General features: G+C 47.1%; 1 protein-coding gene across 1 annotated transcript in view; it reads left to right on the top strand.

Moving 5' to 3' along the window:
* Window positions 1-2,961: 2,961 nt before the first annotated feature.
* Window positions 2,962-21,059, top strand: part of b4galnt4a (beta-1,4-N-acetyl-galactosaminyl transferase 4a) — a gene marked incomplete at its 5' end in the record, with an annotated part of 135,192 nt that continues 117,094 nt past the window's right edge. The window contains one exon of the mRNA XM_079742802.1: window positions 2,962-3,103. Coding sequence (XP_079598928.1) covers window positions 2,962-3,103 — 142 coding nt within the window. The remainder of the gene's footprint in view (window positions 3,104-21,059) is intronic.

Genomic DNA, 21,059 nt, shown 5'->3' on the forward strand with positions numbered 1-21,059 from the left:
GGCTCACCAGCCTGCTCACCAGCCTTCTCACCAGCCTGCTCAACAGCCTGTCGACCAGCCAACGCCCATCACCACGGACAATACTCAGTGACCATTTTTTTATCAGAGCATTTAAAGTGTTAGCTTGTAATACTTACTTATGTCAACATAGCGCCCATGGCCCTCCTCACCGTCCCTGGAAGGGGGGGTCCCCCCACTCTGATCCATTGCTCTGGGCTCCTCTCAAGATGCCCTCCTCCTTAATGAAGCTGAGGATCTCCAAGCTGGGGTTAGGGATAATATCTGTTCTGCAGATATGGCCGGTAAAGCCTGTGAGACCGGGCTTGGACAAGGGCTGCACAAACACAACTCAACTTCTTTCTATTTTTATCTTTTTTCTTTTTTATTATTATTTGTATGATATATAGTGGTTGACATCAAATCAATTGCAAAAGCACAGTATATATTGAGCACTGTAAAAACGGTTTTATTGGATTCATCATATTCTCTTTATTTGTCTAATAATTCCCCGAATCTGTACGTATATCTGATGTATTTATTTATGCCCGATGCTCGCATGGAAGATTACACGACAATCCATTTAAAACGGAGGATTACGACGGACGCACAGATGGGCTGAAGTACAAAGGAGGTCATATTCATCGGGTCCAGTAATTTCGCCTTTATTTCTTATTATTAATTACGTCATATCTGTATGCATGTTTCTGACAGTTGGGCAAACATTTCTCTCCTTTTTACAGATTAACTTTACTCGTCATCAGTTGGTAACACCACCGTAACGCTTCAGTTATTATGTGATGTTTCTGATGCCTTCTCGCTCAGACCAGCGGGCGGCGGCCAAGGATGCAGAGAGGAGAAGAGAGAGGAGATCTCTCTCCCAGCTCCACGCTCCCTCTGCTTTCCACAGATGACACTTTTACTCACTAAGTCACACAATAAAGTGCATCTCTTAGTAACGCCATGGCATCATGAAATCATTATTTATATAATATATAAATCCCGGTTCTATTTCAACTGTTTAAAAAAAAAACGCTCCAACGACAGGCTGCGCTTTGGCCGAGACGCAGTTGAAGTGCACATGCTGCACGGTTATTCAACACCGGGGAAAGATCTGCCTTTACATGATTTCAATATCCTCATCATCACAGCAGGAGCAAAGAACAACAACCCAACGCGGTGTCGTCATCCCTCTGGCTGCAGAGCGGGGGGCTGTGATTGGACGAGCGCCCTTGCCAATCCCACTCCTCTCCTCCCACGTTAGGTTGGTCTGCGGCGTCAAGATGCTGCTCCGATGATGGGCGTACGGCGGTGCCTCTCGGTGTAGGGAGACATTCCTCCAGCTTCTCATTGTAGTGCACGCATCCCGGATCAGATGCATCGCTGAGCGGTGGTCCTACTCCTCCCGGCATCCCTCCTGTCCTGAAGACAGACGGACATCTTCTTCCTCCTCCGCGCGTCCGGGGAGGAGAGAGAGAGCGAGAGAGAGAGAGAGAGTCTGGCGGCGCATTACCGGAGAAACCTCTCAGTAGAATAACAACCGGGGCACCACCACCACGACGCTGCTAGCAGCTCAGCGTCAGCCGCTCTTCCTCCTGGCTCCACATGGCCGTCCTGCACGCCGCGTCGCCGTGACGCCCGCGCGGCGGTGGATTGTCGCTTCTCTTTTCGCACTAGCCAAGTACTTTGAAACAACCAGGGGGTGGGGGGGAGGGGGGGGGGGGGGGGGGGGGCGGCACCTGCTCGGAGGTAGCGGCACGGCAGGGGGGCCAGGGGAGGGTGGGAGGGCGGGGAGAGGAGGGGCGTTGCACATGCACACGCACATGGACGACCGCTGGACTGCACCTCGAGGTTGAACGGGAACGTTTTGAAGCGGGAGATCTTGTGTGAGCGAGCGCCACGGAGCGAGCCCCTCCACGCGCGGGTCGGGGGGCTTTAAAGGAGCCCAGGTATGACGGCGCGTTGCCCCTCCTCCTCCTCCTCCTCCTTCTCCTTGTCCCCGCGCACTCAAGATATAAGCGTGCATCTCGAGAGCCATTATCGTGGATGATTATTTCTCACATGACGGAATAAACGTCGGACATTCGTGACACGCGCGCCATGCCACGCGCCGATGACAAGCGCGTGCTTTTCCGTCAACAAAAGTGACGCTACTTTTTTGTACTCTTATTTTTTTTTTCTTTAATATTTTCAAAACGCTTTTTGAAGTCGTGGAACAAACAGGGATTTATACGAGGAACTACTACACTGAAGTACGGAGAGTTGTGCGGGTTTGGGTGTCGACTCTTAATTAGGTCGTGAGACGGTTTTGGAGACATCTGTGTTTTTATGGAGCGATGCGCACTTGGCTGTTTCTAATCCCGGAGGTTGATGCTTGAGAGTGGCCGATGAATCAAACACCAGCCTCGGTGTCCCAGTAACGCCTGGGAGCTGGCGGATTTGTAGCAGATTAGTGAGTGAGCCGCTCTTTTCCTCCAACTCCTGATTAAAAGCGCGTCTTTTCGCTGCCGCGGTCGGACGCTCTCCAAAGTGCGCCGCGCGGAATCCAACGCGGAAGGAAAAAGAGAAGCCCTTTCTCCCCCCGCTCACATGTGTTCATCACAGACTCTCCCCACGGAGGCGGACGTCACACGTCGCGGGCGTGTCGGTCGACGTGGAGACATCAGGAGACGCGCTGGAGACGCGCACCTGAACGGGAGATTCCTTCCTCCGCTTGGTGTTCGCCGTGGATGTCATGGGGGCTATCTGCTCGGACGTACTTCTTAAATCAGCAGGAAAACACTCACTCGCTCACATATGCACAAACACTCACACCCGCACGCACACACGCCTCTTATACGTGCTTCGGGTCACGCTGGGACCATGTCGCGCCGTAAATGATTAAAGCGCGTTTTTTTTCTTCGTGGATGCGTTTCCGCGGACCTCGATTCCGCCGCCCGGCCACCTGACGATGCCTCTGCGAGGATGTTGCGCTTCCCTGTAAAGAAAATTCGGAAGCAATTCAAACTGCTTCTGTTGCTGGTCCTGCTGACCTTCGCCGTGTGGTTCACCTACCTGCACATCAACCAGGGCAAGAGCATCAGGCTGCACTTCAACTATGGCAAAGGTAAGCGGGTTATAATAGCTCCTGGTTATTACTCCTGTTTGAACGAGATGTCAGGACCGCAGAGTCGCTCACCAGCCACAGTAAGCGACTCAAGACTCACGAGTTCACCTGGACTCTGCATAGCCTCCCCCCCTTATCCCTCCATACCCCTCTTATGCACTTATTGTATGGTCTACGTCCTGGCACTTAATGTACGCACTTATTGTATGTTGTGCGTCCTGGCGCTTAATGTATGCACTTATTGTATGTTCCTTGCACTAAAAATAGTACTCAGCTAAAATAAGGTGCTACACAATGGTATCTTTGTTTTATACGGGCAATGGGTTAATCTAGTGATTGTAAGTGCACGGCACTTCCTTACTGTACAGACAGCGATATTTTTGTGTAGTGTACTTATTGTAAGACGCTTTGGATAAAAGTGTCTGCTAAACATCCTGAATGTAAATGAAAATGATTGATCGATTGAGAGGTGGCGGAACTTTGAAACCATGTTGTCCGGCTACCTGTTGGGTCCAGTGTAGATGTGATGGAAGCTGGAGCACCCTTATCTCCCTGTGAAGCTCAATTCCCTCCTGGTCTGTCTCTGTTCATGTGATGAGTCATAGAACTGCTGATTCAGAATAGGCCAATGTATGGTTTAGGTGTTGGGTTGATGATGTACAGATGAAAGGGTGTGTGGCAGATGGTAAATTGACTGCATTTACCAAGCGCTTTACAATATTGCTCAACATTCACCCATGACTGCCAGCTCGTTGGGAGCAGTTAGGGCGAGGTGTCTTGCTCAGGGACACCTAGACTCTCAGCTAGGAGGAGCCGGGGATCAGCTGGTTACCAGCCAACCAGCTCTACCTCCTGAGCCACATGCTGCCTAAAAAGCAGATGTTTGGGTGATGGTTGTATTTGTGAATGTTGCAGGTTTAATTTCCAAGGTTGAATTGTTTGGACTTGGTATTGGGAAGTTTGAAACACATTGGAAAGAGTTTACAGATGTGGATAGATGCCGACAATAGATGGTGGATGACATGATGATTTTGTTGTTATTGTTGTTGTTACTGGTGTTGCTGTCATTAAGTCAAGGATTATTTTTTTCCTGTACCAAAACCAACGCATCCTATTGTTCAAACCGCATCCCTCTTTCACCAAGTTGATATTGACCAATTAAAACTGAAATGGATAATAATAACAGACCCTTGATGAGACTTATTATTTAAAGATGAATTCAATGATTGAGTGTCAAATTGTGACAATAAGAAGTAAATTTGTACAGCTGTCCACGCGGCGAGCAGCCAGACGTGAGTAACCGCCAGAGCGAAGGCGTTTAGGAACGTCCATCAGCCGCTCTTCTGCTTCCCTGCTCCGTTCTCCAAACACACGTGCGCCTTGTTTTGGTTCCTCCATTGTTCCAGTCCCGGGATGCTTCCGGCACTCAGGGGAAGGAACGCCGCTCGAAGGGCCTCACCTCCGCTGGTTCCGAAGGATAATAAACCCACTACGTCCGAATGTGTGGAGATTACGTGGTCATTTGCTGTCAGACTCGCCAGACACAGGAAATGGTCGGGGAAATGCAAGTTGTGATGTTGACGGGATTCAATGACATCATTACAGACGGCTCATGCATGATGAGAGAGAGAGAGAGAGAGAGAGAGAGAGAGAGAGAGAGGAGACCTTCTCCTGCTTGTGACGTATAGTAACATTCTTTCAGGGCTCCCAGGATTACTCTTTAATTGCTGCAGTCGGCCAGACTTCATGTAACGGTGTTTATTCATAGGTTGTTCAAAAATGAACACCAAAGTAGACAAACATTGAGCAATCTGAAGTTGACAGCAGTGCAGAAATGTCTCTCTGACAGTATCTGCTATGGTAAACCGTTCCCTCTTTAACTTGCATCCTTTCCCGCCTCCCCCTTTCTCCTCGAGAAATCACACTGCCCTGTTCCTCCCCCCCATCTATTCCCCCCTAGGCCGTCGGAGTAGAGTACACCCGCGTCTGAGAGACCCTAATGCCCCCTGCCTTTCTTCCCACCCACCCCCCCCCACCCCCCCCCCCAGCGAGTGTAGCTGGGTATCCATCCTCTCTCACCAGATAGGAGTAACGCCACTCCGACCCCGATCACATCAGACGTGTTATCTCGCCTGGCATTTCCTGGGGATGAAGAAGCAACGGTCAGCTCAGGGATTCACCCTTTAGCCATCTTACATTACACTCCGCTGGCCTTAAGGGGCCATTGATCACAGTAGCATGCGTGCAAAGGACTTGTCACTTTGTGCTGTTAGTTTTATTCCGAAGCTGCCCGGGTGATCACTGCTACTTTTCCACTCTTCCTCACTCTTCTTGCGTCTTGCCGGTAATTGCGTCTGTCTGTCGCCTGGTATCGTTCTCGCCGGTCGAACAATGAAGGAACTGATTAGGCTGCGGTTTGTGTCTTCACTGAACCATTTCCTCTCAACCCGACCCCTCTCACCCTCCTCCTCCTGTGGATATCGTAACAACTTCCTCTTGCTTAACCTCTCTGTTGCTCGGTTGGGGGGGGGGGGGGGGGGAAGGCGTTAATGTGGGGGTCCTGGGGATGTAATGGATTTAATGGATCTATTATAATGATTTTTTTAATGGATCTAATGATCCAAATCACTGGACAATTGTACACAATAAACAGTATCGGTATTTTTTTCTTTTTTTAAAGGTGACGCCCAGAATTCTTGGAGGCCCTTAGCCTTCCCTTCTCCGGCGGTTAGCTAGCCAAGGGCCTGGTATCCTGAGACTGATTAGTGAATATCAGGATTGATATTCCTTCCCCCCCCCCAGTTTTCTTTTTTTCTTTTTTCTGAACAATCAGGTGATCAGGTGATCAAATAATATATCTTTGTGATGAATATCCTTCATCTCCATGAACATTTAATAAACCCTGATTGATAATCTGCCGTTTTGTCATTTTCATTATTATTATTATCTTTTTGTTCAATTGATTAATTTTAAGGATTAATGATGGCTTCAACTTTTTCTGTTAATGATTAAAAATGGTACAATTCAACACAATTTATGCCTGTATTCAATGCCGCCATTTTGTCATTGTCCTTGTTTTAATTGTCCTCAAGGTCATATCTTAATGAACAACCACAGATGCTGGGTGACGTCTGTCGAGGTGTTTAGTTTCAGAAATGTACACTTTTTACATCCTTCCCTTAGTGCGATGCCGAGAAAGAGTTAGGTTATTTTTAGACGTTGTCTTTTCTGAATTAATTATCACATTCTGTAGAGCTAGACCTCTCTTGGTTTCTGTGTCATTATACGATAGTGTGTTATGAACCTTGCATAGTTCCAAGGTATATGTTTAAGTGTCCATGTCCCTGTGGTTCTCCAGTCTGTCAATGCGTTTGAGTTGATGATTAGTTAATTCAGGTGTGTGTTTTAATATGTTGATTTCATGTTGACCAGTAAAACGGAGGTTTCGCAAAACGATGACATCATGTACTCGATTTACCCATTGCGACTGTTGCTACCCACATGGAGCATGCGCCACAAACCTACAAACAAAGGTGGACAACCGGTGTGTTTATATCACCTCGTACTGTTAGCTTAAAGCATTACCTCATACAACACCTTGCAGTGTTGAAGTTATTTGCCTCTCAAGATTAAGCCCTTTAATGGTCCTCACATAGAGCCTTATCGCCCCCTACTTGCCTGGCATGCTCATGTGCGTATTGTAATAGTTCTTGCCCGGCATGGTGGATGGAGATATTTCCTAAAACAAGGTTGGTGTGGACAGGAATGTTTTTGAGTTATTTTTCTTCCAGAAATCCCCATAAACGTTTAGGCATGGTCCTCGGAGATCAGACCACATGAAAAAACAACTACTATGGCTCCGGGCCAAAATGGTCCACTTCCGTTTTTTTATCTGGCTGTATCCCTGCCAGCTCATCAGCAGGGAACACACATTAAACACACACTCTACATCGAATACGCACACACCAGTGAACCTATCAAACTCAATATTACACATTGATAGGCCAGTACCCAAGAGAATAAGAACCAGCGAGGGAGGTCATAGAATCACATATAACTTGCTGCGGACGTCAAAGAAACACGGATAATTTGTAGCTGTGACCAGGGGTCATTACATCCAGATAGGGCTGTATTAATCCCAGAATGGAAATTTGGGTGTCACAGCGAGAGGACAGAACAGTCATATTTGCAGTTGAAGAAATGAAAGGATTAACAGCCAATATCTCTAAACGATAAGTTAAGGACAGATGACTTTTATTGATCCAGATAGAAAATTGGGGAGCAGTAGAAATATAGAAAATACAAATTAGCGACAGTTATTCTAATAATATAGTCTTGTTTCTCAATCTAATATTAAACGTGTATATATAGTGTGCAGACGTCTTAGGACCTGAGCGGTGTGAGTCTGTTTCATTGAACTCTGAATGAGAGAGTGTTGGCAGGCTCTGTGGTGCATATGAGATGAGGGGTCGTCCACTCACACAACAGCTCCCTGTGTCCTGAGCTCCGACCGGCCAGCGAGAGAGGAGGAGGGGAGGGGAGAGAGAGGGCTAGGAGGGACACACAGGCTGCTATTGATTCCACATGGTTATTACACACGTGTAGAACAAACAGACAGACAGGCATGCACACACAGATAGACAGACAGAGACACACATACAGATCACAGACAGACAGAGGTATCACACAGAAACATACATACCGGTACACACTTGTTTGAAAACGCCATACACAGACACTCACATACACAAACACACACATTCGGACAGGTAATACAGACATTTTTGCACATGCTGTCTCATGTTCAGATCCAAATGTTTGATGTTTTGTCTCAGTGTAGGGACATATAACACACAACCAAAGCAGTAGTCGGAATGCATAACTCATCCCATTCATGTTTGTTTTTTCGTTTTCACTCTCTTCACCGAGTCAACATCTCTGGTAGCCATCTGCCCCCCCCCCCGCCTCTAGTGACTGAACACTGAACGCAGCAGAAGAAGACAGTGGCAGTCACACAGTACATGAAGCAAACGCGATGAGGGAAGGCTCTGGTTAAGTTCTGATGAATGAATGTGGAGCATGTGGCCGCACACTCATTCACAGACCCATGAACCCCCCCCAGGACCCCCGTGATACAGTACACACTTGGCAGGAGCTCTCGGAAGCCTCGGCTGATTGGCCGTCTGGTTGCCAAGGGAGATAACGGAAGGATGGGCAAGAGCCGTCTTGTCCTGTATTGGCAGTTGGCTTATTTTTTTTTTGTGTTAATAAATACAAATTACGAAAACGGTGACGCAAGTAAATTAGATGTTTGTGTGCTGTTGACACAGAGCCACCGCCGTCTTGAGACATAGATTCCGGCTGAGTAAGCGAGAAGGCCATGCACTATTACAAATGTAGTTTGTGCGAGAGCAGCGTAAACGCTGGCTGTTCTTTTGTCTCGCTAGCAAAATCCTCTGTCTAGCTCTCAGGATGAGCAGCCTAGAGACTGCACCTTTCCTTCATATCCGTGTCGTAAGGTTAGACACGGTACAGCATGGGGCCTGTCTGCTGGCCTGTGGCAACACATGCAGTAGGACATTGGTGTAGCCTGGTGAAGCATGGAAGCACCGCACACCAGCAACCCAAGCACACCATGTCACTCATGACTGGATACTGGTCATACCTGTCGGGAATATTGTGGCAAACTTACTCTTCTTTTGTATTCCTGAGAGGATTCGTTCTCTGATGACGTGAAATCGAGGAAATGCAAACGAAACTCGATAGAAGAAAGGAGAACCGAATTGTACCTTATCGTCTACGGCAGATGCTCCTTGAGACGAGATGAACCGAGCCCTCTCTTTAGGGGCTCCAACATACGGAGCGGTGAGTTGGCCGTGTGAACGGCCACCGAGGTGTAGTCTTTATTTAGACCAGCTCGTCTTAATCCCTTCTCCGTGTAGTGGCCTTGGCGAGTGCCCAGTCCGTGTTGGAGCATTTCGCCATTTGCTCACTTATTCACAGAAACAGAAAACGACAATATACATCTAAATGAATCCTCCCATCCGAGTCCTGAATCAGTGAGCTATGAAAGCGTTCTTCCATCGAGAGCCAATGACTCAAAGCCCCTGGCCCATGTGGCCGGTGCCCTTTGGCCCAGCTCGTCCTCTGATGACTTATGTTTGTTTACAAGTAGAGATTAGAGTCAGACCAAACATGATAGGCGCGGGCCGGGCACAAATCTCCACGCACGTTATCTGGAAGCGGCCCTCGATACGAAACGCTGGCTCTCTTCTGCTATTTTAAGAGCGCCACCGTTTCGCCACAGGTAAACAATGGAGGGAACTACTGCGGGCCAACGGCCGTACATTGTCTGGTTGGCGCCTGGGGAACCGGGCCGAGCTCTTGTCCAGAGTACAGAGCTGTGGTCCAGAGCTGTGCCACTTGAATGTGTGCGTGCGTCCGAATGTGCATGTTTGGGTGTGGGTCTGAATGTGCATGTATCTGCGTGTGTTTCTGAATGTGTGTGTGTCTGAACGTGCATTTGTCTGTGTATGTGTCTGAATGTGCATTTGTCTGGGTATGTGCGTGTGTGTGTCTATCTGTGTGTACTGCTGTGTGTGCATGGGTTTGAGTGTTTGTGTGTGTGTGCGTGTGTGTGTGTGTGTGTGTGTGTGTGTGTGTGCCAGGCGAGGATCGTGGGATGTGCCGTGCGCTGCATCCCACTCTTTGGATCATCTCTGCTGTACCGCCAGCCTTGGGCGGCAGGGTGGCTGTTTCAAAATGTGCTCCACGCTCTCGCATTGTGTTCTTTATACATGCTCCACGGTCACACTAGCATGCTTGTTATTATGATTTAAATTCAACACCCCGTGCTTTCCCTTTCTCTTTCTTTCTCCTCGATTCTCTTCCCTCTCCATCTCTCCCACCACCTCTTTCCACCCCCTTTCTCTCCCGTCTCTCATTCAGACGGCCTCCTCTCCTCCTCTCGTTAGGCGGCTTGGCTCTGTCTCCTCTGTGGAGCCCGCGCTCAAGTGAATGCCAAGGCTGCTGGCAGGGCCTTGAAAAGCCCTCAGAAATACCTTCCCTCCTCTCGGGGGGGGGGGGGGGGAGAGCGACCAGACCCTGGTTGCATTGTGCGGCCAAATACCCGGCGTGGTTGGAGGTCTTGGAGGGGGAGGGGAGTGTTATGAGAGGATGGTGGTTGTGGTGGTGGGGAGACTGAGGGAGAGTTGTTTAGCGCCCCGCAGCGGGGGTTAATGTGATGTGGGTTGGCTCACCTAACGAGACCCCTTCCAGGTAGGGGGGCCGGGGGCCAGATGAGAGGCTCAGAGCCCGGCCAGGTAGTTAGCTGCAGGGGGTCGGTGGATGTTTGTTTGGGAAAGAGCAAAAAGAAAAATTCTCAAATATAACAACAAAGGGGGAGTTAGGGAGAGAGCTCTGAATTGCTTTGTCTGCGTTTTTTCCTTGTGCGATGTGCGCGTGTGTGTGTGTTTGTGCGTGGGTTTGATGGGTTTAATCGTGTCGTTTGTTTGTGTCCTTGTATAATTGATGTATGCATGTGCGTGTCTGTGTGTGAGTCTGCGCGTGTTTGAATATGTGTGTGTCTGTGCGTGTGTCTGAAAGTGTCTGTGTGTGTGTGTGTGTGTGTGTGTGTGTGTGTGTGTGTGTGTGTGTGTGAGTTTAGGCATGTGTCTGTATCTGTGTGGTTGTATGCTTGTGCACGTGTGTGTGTGTGTGTGTGTGTGTGTGTGTTTATGTGTGTGTGTAGGAGTTTCTAACCTGTGTGTGTCTAAATGTAGCAGAGCTGAGCCCTGCAGCGCTGGGCTCAGCTAACACACTGAATGATGCTCTGTCCCCCCTTGTCCCAGGAACATGGGGGGGGGGGGGGGGGGAGAAGAAGGACCCCCTTCTCTCCCAACAGGTGGTCAGGGACCAGGATGAGAGAAGAGGATGTTGTCGTGACTACCAATCACCAGCCAATCCTGAGTGTGCGCGTGCTGCTTTGTGGAGGAGCCCATCCGGCTGATCTGAGCTCTGTTTGGGGCTTTGGCGATGAGGCGAATCGCTTTCACAGCATGGGGGGAGAGAGAGAGTGGGGAGGGAGACGCTCGTATTAGTTAAACCTCGTCACAAAGACATAATTGCTGCCAATTTGCCAAACAATCAAAACCCCATTCCTCCACTCCTCGAGGGAGTCGATGCTATGACGACACGGATTGAGTCAGGGAGAATTGATCGGAGAGTGGTGTGTTTATCTGAAAGTACCTGAGCACCTGAGCGGTGTTATTATTGTGTTCCAACAATGCGCTATGGATTTACCAGGCTTAAGTTATGAAACAAAATGCAGCAACCTTTCCAGACCCCTTGTCTTTGCCTTTGCCATAACCTTCATTGACAGTGTGGTGCCTGAACGCAGCATTATGTCAATCGTCTGCCTCTCAAGGCAACACACTCCAACATGACTTGACTACAGCTACAGTGTAGTCGATGGGAGGTTTAACAGAGGAGATAACCAAGAGGAAGGACAGGGCTTCTAGGAAATAAGGAACAGGAATTAACAGAGGATATAGCGATAAGAAAGAAGAAGCTATGCAAAAAAGTTCCCTCTTGTGATCTATCATTTAATCCTGGTGGTAATAACGCAGCCTTAAGTGATAATAGACATCGGTACTTTACTTTTAATTGTATTAAGCATCAGGAAATCATCCTCAATGTGCCAGGTCAGTTCTCTCCCCTTTGCTACGTGGCCAAGCTGGTCAGCAACGACGTCCAACTCGCATGTTCCTGACACGATAAAAGCTGGGTGTGTAGTGGATCCATCCCTCTGTGATGTGTTATGGTGGTTAGACGTTGTTGGATCCGGTTGTCCCTCACGTCCCTCACTTTTAAGTATTGTGTGTTTATTATTTCTGTGGGAAAGCAGAGAGATCTACTGAGCTGAACCACCAGGCTGTTTGGCAGATTCAAGAAAGCTGCTTCGTCATACTCAGCCCTTACCATATGCCTCGAAGCAGCAGGCGGTAGACACTGTGGGGGGGGGGATCTGGGACTGGTAGATCTAGACCCCCCCCATTCCCCACCCCGACCACCATCCCTAAGAGAAGGCTCCTCTTACGGTGGCGGGCCGATGTGCTGCGTGGCACTGCATCAGCGACCGTGTTTCCTTACCGAAAGCGATCCCTGCGAGATGGTAATCTATAATCAAAGAGCGTGCTGTGCATTCGAGGCGCTGAATAGGGCTTCTGTGGGGACGGGTGAGGAAGGGTGAGGAAGGGGGAAAGGTGTGGTCTCCCTTTTCAGAGACCACACTGCCTCCTAGTCCTCCGAGCTGGACCTGGTGGGACAGGAGAGACAGCTCAGAGCTACACTCGTACTAATGGCTGTAAATGCCTCGGTTATGGATTTGTGTTGTACAAATGTCAGCCAACAGATTCTCAGACTCCCTTGTTTGTGTTTGTTTGTGTGCGCATCGCGGACATTTGTCCTGTGTGTTTTCGTGTTGTTTTTTTCTTTTTTTTGTATGCGTGTGGGGCATGGATGTCTGTATTGTGTGACTTTGTGTTGGTTTCTTAGGTTTGTGTTAGTGTGCAGCGTGGACGTGTGTCTTCTGTGTCTTGTGTGTCTTTGTGTTGGTTTCTTTGTGTTTGTGTGAGTGTGTGGCATGGACGTCTGTGTTGTGTGTGATCATGTGTGTTTCGTGTTTATTCCTACCTGAAATGCAGAGGTGGGAAGTAACGAGGTACAAATATTACAAATACTTTGTAACTGTGCTAAAGTAGTTTTCAGGTATCTGTACTGAAAATCTTTTACTTATACTCCCTACAATTAAACACAAATATCTGCACTCTCCACTCCTTACATTTTCGAAACAGGCTTGTAACTTTAGTTTAATGCATTTGAGGGGAATTATCGATTATCTTTTTATTTTTCCTCATTGAGATCCTTCCCAACATAAAGACAGATTCCTCCCTAAATGGACGGGAGAATAACACTCAGAAAAGACGATCTCTTAGTGTGTCCACCGGTGCTTATCATGCACGACAAACGTAACAAGACGAAAAACAACGTTAAAGACACGTGAGGGAGATTTGCCACGTAGAAATGGCGCCTGTGTGAGAACTCGTGGCAAAGTGAGTGAGGAAGGATGAAAGTGGAGCACCAAACATTGAAGTTGTGGACTTTAAGAATCATTTTCCGAATGCGTTACGACTGCCACAGATTTCTGTATTCCTGCAGAGATGAGGACACTTCTAACAAAGGAGTAAAGGCTTAATTAGACCTGCAGTGTGTTCTGGTTTTGATCACAATGTTTCGAGGTCTACAGCTGACATTGAAAGGTGATTTGCCCATTGGAGCAAAAGTTCATTATTTTCAGTATTGTTTATTTTGTTTGGTGTTAGTTGTTTGGTTGTTTAACTTAACGCTCTTTGAATTATTTTAATATGACGTGAGGTTTAGTTAGCTTTTTAATACTTTTTAGTTCATTTCAGAGCCTGTACTTTTCCCCTTTTACATGGGTAAAGAAGTCGATTCAGTAATTATTGTAGTCATTTTCTTACACGGGTATCTGCACTTCCACTTGAGTAAATAATGGGTGTACTTTTGCCACCACTCTGGAAATGTCACGCAAACATATCCATCTCCCCATCGGAGACCAGACACGGTCTACTGTATGGCTTTCTGCCTCTGTCATTGCTGCCCTTCTCTCACACCCTCATGAATAAACGTGGAACTCTGGAGGTGGCTCTGAATGCGTCTCCATTGTTCAGCGTCGGTCGAGGTTAAAGCCAGCGAAGAGAGAATGTTTTGATGGATTTCCCACGCGACGCCATTTGAAGTCCTCTCCAACCGACGTATATGTATATTTAAATACGGCTGGCATTTAGAGGCCATAACAAACAAGCCGAAAAGGGCTTGTTTTCAGTGTGAGGGCTGGAAAAGAGAGGTTTCAATTGAGAGTGCTGCTGATGAGAACTCCCACGGTTCCCTACAGCCTCTCTCCAGCGCTACACTTCTGTTTCTGTCCAGGCCTTCTTGCGTCATGGCTAGGCAACTGTCTTTTTGGTAAAACTTGTATATTTCTACTTTGTACTTATTTTCCCCGTCTGGTCGCATCTCACTGTATCTTGTTTGCTGAGTGAGATGCTTTTCGACTGCATCCTGTTTGTTTTATCTTAAACTACGGATGTGTGTGTTTAAGATAAGACACGATGGTGAGCAGATAGGGAGTCAGAGGCTTTCCACAGCGAAGAACGTGCCATCAGATTTTGATCAGTGCCATTAGATTTGATCAGTATCGGGTCGGGTTAATAAACAGATCTTGAAAGAGGTTGGGTGTAATATCATGGCTGACTTTGGCTGTGAATATGGATGTGAATGGTTGAATTAAACGTATGAACAGCAAGGCGCTATTAGGGTGAGTAGAAGGAGAACATATCCCTGGGTTGACTACCAAGTGATCTGCAACTGGCTGTCAGCTGAAAAACCCTTTGCACTTTAGTTGAATCCAACTTTTTTAATACAGCACATCTCAGACGCCATCATCTCAAAGTGCTTCAGACAAGGCAACCGGTAAAATAAATAACTACGCCATGAAAATGTTTAAAAAATCGAACTAAAAGAAAAGAGTGCGTAAATAGATATACTTTAAATATATGTACTTTATTCATCCACAAGGGCACATTTAGCTGAAACAAAATAATAATAACAAAAAAGGAATGGTAAAGCTAATGATCTACCTATTTGAATGTGTGTATTAAGTGCCCTCAATGTCATTGCTCCTCTCAATTCTCGTACAATTCTCTGCCATTGCATTTTCTCTTTCCAAATGCCGGCTGATGACGAAACAACCAGACATTTCACAGGGCAGGATGGGTTGAGTGTATCTGAGATGTAATTGAGGTGTTCATGTCTGAGGCACCTAACAGCCCTTATCATCATCATCATCATCATCATCATCATGTGGGAGACGGGTTCAACTCAGAGATTTAATAACCCAAGGCCAGACCAATCACGTTCTGGGGCGTCTATATTTGATCAGAGTATTTCTTCTTATTTCTTGATCCGATGAAGCCAAATCCTCTGGCATTCTCTTCATAATACATTTAGATATAAAAACATTATACTTGAGATGGAACGAGATTAAATGAAAAACAGTGGTGAGATAAAATAAAGAATATATGACAATAATTATTGGCTAAACCTCTTTAAGATCGGACCAATCAGCGCTAAGTGGCGGGACTTTGAGCTCAGTCTGCAGAGTTTCAGAATGATGGCGGTACCCAAGGAAAGTGTAGCAATCGCAGGAGCAATCCAAATGGTTTGATGTGAATTAGATCAAAATACGACGGTAAAAGAGGAACAGGTGACCTCTGAAAAAACCGTTCACTTATGTGGAAGTCAAAGGCTTTCCAAGCTAAGCCCAGACTGATATCCATTGCGACACTCAAACATGAATAAATGGATGGTCTCACAAGGTACTCTGCCACAGCCCCGTGTTAAACCCTTGAAAACTATGAAGGATCCCCTTGACAGAGGACTGGACTGGGGTACCGTGCTCCAGCCCAGCACGCCTCACTTCAGGAGGGGCCATGATGGCCGTCAGGAGGCTCCTCTGCCCACCACCAGTGTCACTCCACTCAGCCTGCAATTAGCCTAGCCGCATTAGCACGCCATCCCGCATTAACGTGCTAATATACATATCACACACACACACACACACAATAGACTGTGTGTGTCCGAGAGAGCGCTAAATAAGTGGGAGGTTGCAGGCAAAACACTCAGGAGCAAAGTGCTAAATTGAGGCCTGAAACAAACCGCAGCAGGATTGACTGTCAGACATTTTATGGACTTGAATGAATTTAAAAGTGGGAAATTAACTTCACAGAGCCCAACAACGGTCATATCTTTCCGCTCTTTAGCTTTGTCCTAAATGTTATTCGCGTTGCAATGCATATTTTGCGTGCGTGCGTGGAATACTCAAGTAAACATGATTATTATTAAGTATTTTTTGTGCATCCATTTGTGATCTCCTTGATTACTCTCATCATATGATTTTATGTTTCATCATCATTTTATGTAGCGATAGGTTAATCAGAAATACCATGTTAATCAGTTCAATTATACCGCAAATGATGTAGTGAATTATTATATAAATTATTATGTAAATAATACCATCAAGGACTTACAGCGCTGTAACTTGTTAAACACACGCCACACGTCTGTTACAAAGCGGCATCTCTCTCGATAACAGCAGCAGACTCACAACTATTCATTCACAAACAAAGCAGCTCCCCAGCTGGAGCCAGACTTGTGTCTCTTGTAATTGTGTGCTTAGCAGTTAATGGCGTGTAACTGCTTCCATCTCATCAGCAGAACCGACCCTGGTGCAGGGATCCACTCGCGATGGCCGAGGCCATGATGAATGTTTTCCACCCTGAGATTTCAATTAGAGTCAAACACACTCCTTTAACTTCGTTTTTTTCAGGGGTTTCGAAAAGCAGCCCAATAAGTTACACCTGAAATAGAAAATGTGGAATTGTTGAAGGGGTCTCTGCCTTTCAGGTCTTTAGCCACTTCAACAGGAATTGATACTGCTGAAAGAAAAAGCGAAAGGAGATGTGTTGTAATTGCTTTGAATCTTGGCTCTCTGAGCTTCCCTGCCTGTTCAATCTGAACTACCCCCCTTACCCACTATCAGTGGTGGGGAGAGCCTGGCTCTAGTCTAATGCAGCCTGCCTATAGCATGGGTTGTGTATGAGGACAAAGTTGATCTATGTAGTCTCTCGCCCTCTCTCTCCTTAGTCCCTTTCCCTCTCACTCTCTCACTCTCTTTCTCCTTACTCCCTCTCCCTCTCTCCCTCTTGCTCCCTATCTCCTTACTCCCTTTCTCCCTTTCTCTCTCTCTCTCTCTCTCTCTCTCTCTCTCTCTCTCTCTCTCTCTCTCTCTCTCTCTCTCTCTCTCTCTCTCTCTCTCTCCTTGCTCCCATCTCGGTTAACCTCTCTGACCGATTCGCTTCTTTCTGAGTCAAACGTCAGGGTTTACTGACCACACACTTTCTCACATTATCCTTCGGCAATCACACACACACACACACACACACACACACACACACACACACACACACACACACACACACACACACACACAGATGAGGCTAATGTGGGGTGGTAATTACATTTTTCTTGAAAGCGACAGACCGTCTCCTGGCACAGTTGGAGGGCTTGCGGTCCACAAACACGCCGTCCATTGAGACACGTCGATATACACAAGCGGTTATTGCTTAGAGCAAGCTTGATAGCATAAAATCTTTTCGCTAGATATATTTATTAAATGTGTGTTTTTAGCGTTAATATTTTAGTATTATTTTGGTGTTCTTTTTTTATTAAAGAGTTATAAAATAAGCGTAAAAAAAATAACGGTGATAAAGAACCCCATCTTATTTGACTCCGCCGAGCTTTTCCTCAGGACCGATGTAACTTTGTGATCAGCCAACCTGGCCCGCCTGTAAACCATCGGTACCCATGAACCCTCCTCTCCTCCTACCTCAGCCCCTCCCTCCCACTACCTCCCCCTCCCTCCCCCCTCCTGTCAGCTGGATCCAGGTAGGCGCTCTGGGAATGTACATGTATAGTTAGAGACCCAACCTTGCTCTGTGTGCCGTCGGAACAACCGACCCGTGAGGCTGGATGGCTCTATAATCACGTCATTTAGCAGACGCACTCGCTGTCCAGACACGACTATAGCTTTTGTTGCCGGCGATGCTTTGTGCGATCTAAATCGATGGAGAACCCCCCCCCCCCTGTCGGGCTGCACTGAGGCGTATTGAGTTGTACCGTCTACATCGTCTCCTCCTTGTAAGAAGTTGCAGTGTGATCTACGGGGGAGAATTAGGACATGGTCTGTCCGTGTTCTTCTGCTGAACGAACCAGACAAGATGAGGCAGCTCCTCCCTCTCCCCCTACGCGGCCTCGGCGATCCAAAACAGCCGTGAGGTTTGAACTACGACCTGAGTCGAGATTAAAACGCCGGCATTGGAATCGCTCTGAAGGCGGTACCAAGGCCTTCCTATGTGTTCATGTGGTGCAGTCTGCCGTGAGAGTTGTGTTAAGCCTGAGATGTCTTCCAGTCGTATAATTTCGAGACCCACTGACACTTGTCTGTCTATGGTGACCACCTTGAGAACAGCCCCCAGTAATCCAACAGGTTAAATCTGTATTCCCATACAGAAGTCTTGTTGATAGTCAGAATTAGAGATCTTCCGATACCATTTTTTCCTTCCCGATACCGATTCTGATTCCTCAACTTGAGTGTCAGACCGATACAGAGTATATGCTGTTACGGCAACTAGCATTATATCTACTTATAGCCCTTGTTCCAATTGAAGGGTTCTCTTACGATGACAGCCATGGTTAAAAAATCCGAACTACGTAATTTACAATTAGAATCTTTAATTAGAATAATACATTTGTGTTCTTGTAGTTAAGCATCCATGCATTCATGTTTCTCCGTCTCGGTAGCTCGAACTCACGTAGGTCGGAGATTACGCGTTTCCAATTCTGACTTTCCAACTCTGACCGTTAACGAACGCAGCATAACACCGTAGTGTTTGTGATGTTCTTTGCCTGTATAGTAAATGAGTCATGTGATGGTGTTGGATTGTCGCACAGACCTGCGTACTTGCCGATACCCGATACTGCAGTATCAGAGAAATTTCCGATACTGTATCAGTATCGGAACGACTCTATTGGTCATGGAGGATGGCCGGCGTGCACCGCATGCCGCAACCAAAAAGCTTCTGTTTGGTTGAAAGCGTCGGGAGAGGATGGGTTTGAAGAGGAGAAGAGGCCCTGGATGGTGGTTTAAGGGTGGATGTGCAGGTATGCGTGCACGGGCTCCTGGGAATGAGGCTTTCGGCGGTCGGGGTTGGATTGCATCTCGAAAACATTGACACCTGTATTTTTAGCTGTGTGGTCCAGAACGGCTCGGCTGAGATATGCTTTAAAACCAACTGTCAAACGCCTCCCTTCCTCCGTCTCTCTCTCTCGCTCTCTCTTTCTCTGGCTCTTGCTCTCTCTCACGCTGTTTCTCTCTTCTCTCTCTTTCTCTGTCTCTCTCCTTCTCTTCCTCTCTCTCTCTTTCCTTATCTTGCTCTTGCTCTCTCCTTCTCTCTCTTCCTTTCTCCTCCTATCTCGCTCTTGCTCTCTCCTTCTCTGTTTCTATGTCTTTCTCTCTATGTCTCTCTTCTTGCTCTCTTCTCTTTCTCACTGTTTCTCTCGCTCTGCTCTCTCCTTCTCTCTCACTATCTCCTCTCTAGCTCCTTTCCCTCTCTCTTATTGGTCAGTTTTAACACTATCTCAGATGAACAGTTCCTGCTCACTCTCACTTTTTGTTCTGCCTTTCAACAAAAGGTTTGTTTGAATCAAAAACATACAAACATACATACATACATATGTTTAAGCACGATGGACAACCCTGTGTTTGGAGGACGCGGTGTACATGAAGTATCGTAACAATGCATTATAATGCAGTGAAAGTCAATCGTGTTCAAGAATGAATCAAGGGATAGCTATAACAGTGTGTTTCATCTCTGTAACAGTCTCTCTGGTCCGCCGTTGACTTGTTGAAGCGAGAACTCTAGCTTGGCTCTTTGTGTCTCCACGTCGACGACGCCAGGAGCTCATGGAGACAGATGTAACATAAACCACCCAGTGTGGTTCAGGGCCTGTGTGAAACATGCATGAGCTGCTTCATCTTGGGTTCCTGTTATATATATAGCAGGTATATACGTACCGGAGGGCACGCAAGCTGTTGCTTTACTGCGCTAATGGAAGAGGCTGGGAATATGGTCTATTATAGTGGGGGACTTAGTCGCAAGCACTCACACGCACATGCACAACCATAAACACATACGCACATACACGCACAACCAAATACACACACACGTACTTGTTAGAAAATGTGTTAAGACAAACAAAGCACATTTTTGCAAATTGAGGTGCACCAATGCACCATACACACATGGTTTCAAATCACACATGCATACACGTACACACGCACACACACGAACACACTGTCTCACATTCTGTCTAGCCTTACTGTGCTAAGAGGAAGTTTTTGGGAATTTGCTCTTATTATAGTGTGTGACTAAGTTGCAAGCACACACAACCACAAAAGCATAGACAGACACAACCACAAACGCATTCACACACATTGACTGGCCACTGTCTTCAACTCTTCTCGTCTGTTCTCCTGTGATCTGTTGTACACCCTGTTTTCTGCCATCCATTTCTTTTCTATTTCGCTGTCTCAACTGCTTTCACCAAGGCTAGCTTGTGTTGCTGGGCTGTCAGGCTTTTTACAGTGCACACACACGCACACACTCAAACAGACATACACACAAATACACTCAAACACACGCGCACACACACATGTACAAACACACAAATGCATGCACGCACACAGACAGACACACACACACACATGCACAGACAAACACATGCGCATAGCACACGCACGCAGAAACAGATAGACAAACCGACACACACACACACACACACACACACACACACACACACACACACACACACACACACACACACACACACACACACACAGGCGCTCTCGCCTTCGCACTCTCGCCTTCCTCCTCCCAACGTTCCCAGTTCCGGCCATCTGGGAGCTGGGATCCCGTGTTCCACACGCGCCGTCCTGTAATTACAGGCGTGCAGAGTGGTTAGCGTGCCCGTCGCACAGAAGTGCTTATCAGAAGTGCTTTTCGTTTAGACGGTGACAGCGTTTTTGGGGCTTAAAAACGCAAAAATCTGAAACCACCCTCCAGAGTGGAAAACTTGAATGCGCTCTGGCGTAGCGTTTCCGTCTACACTGCCAAGACGCAAAACTATGCTCAGATCTGCTCACGTCGCGTACGCGTTTACGTCACATACATGCGCCAGTACAGGGAGATAAACAAAC

This window comes from Pollachius pollachius, assembly GCF_949987615.1.
Source record: "Pollachius pollachius genome assembly, chromosome: 9".
NCBI lineage: Eukaryota > Metazoa > Chordata > Actinopteri > Gadiformes > Gadidae > Pollachius > Pollachius pollachius.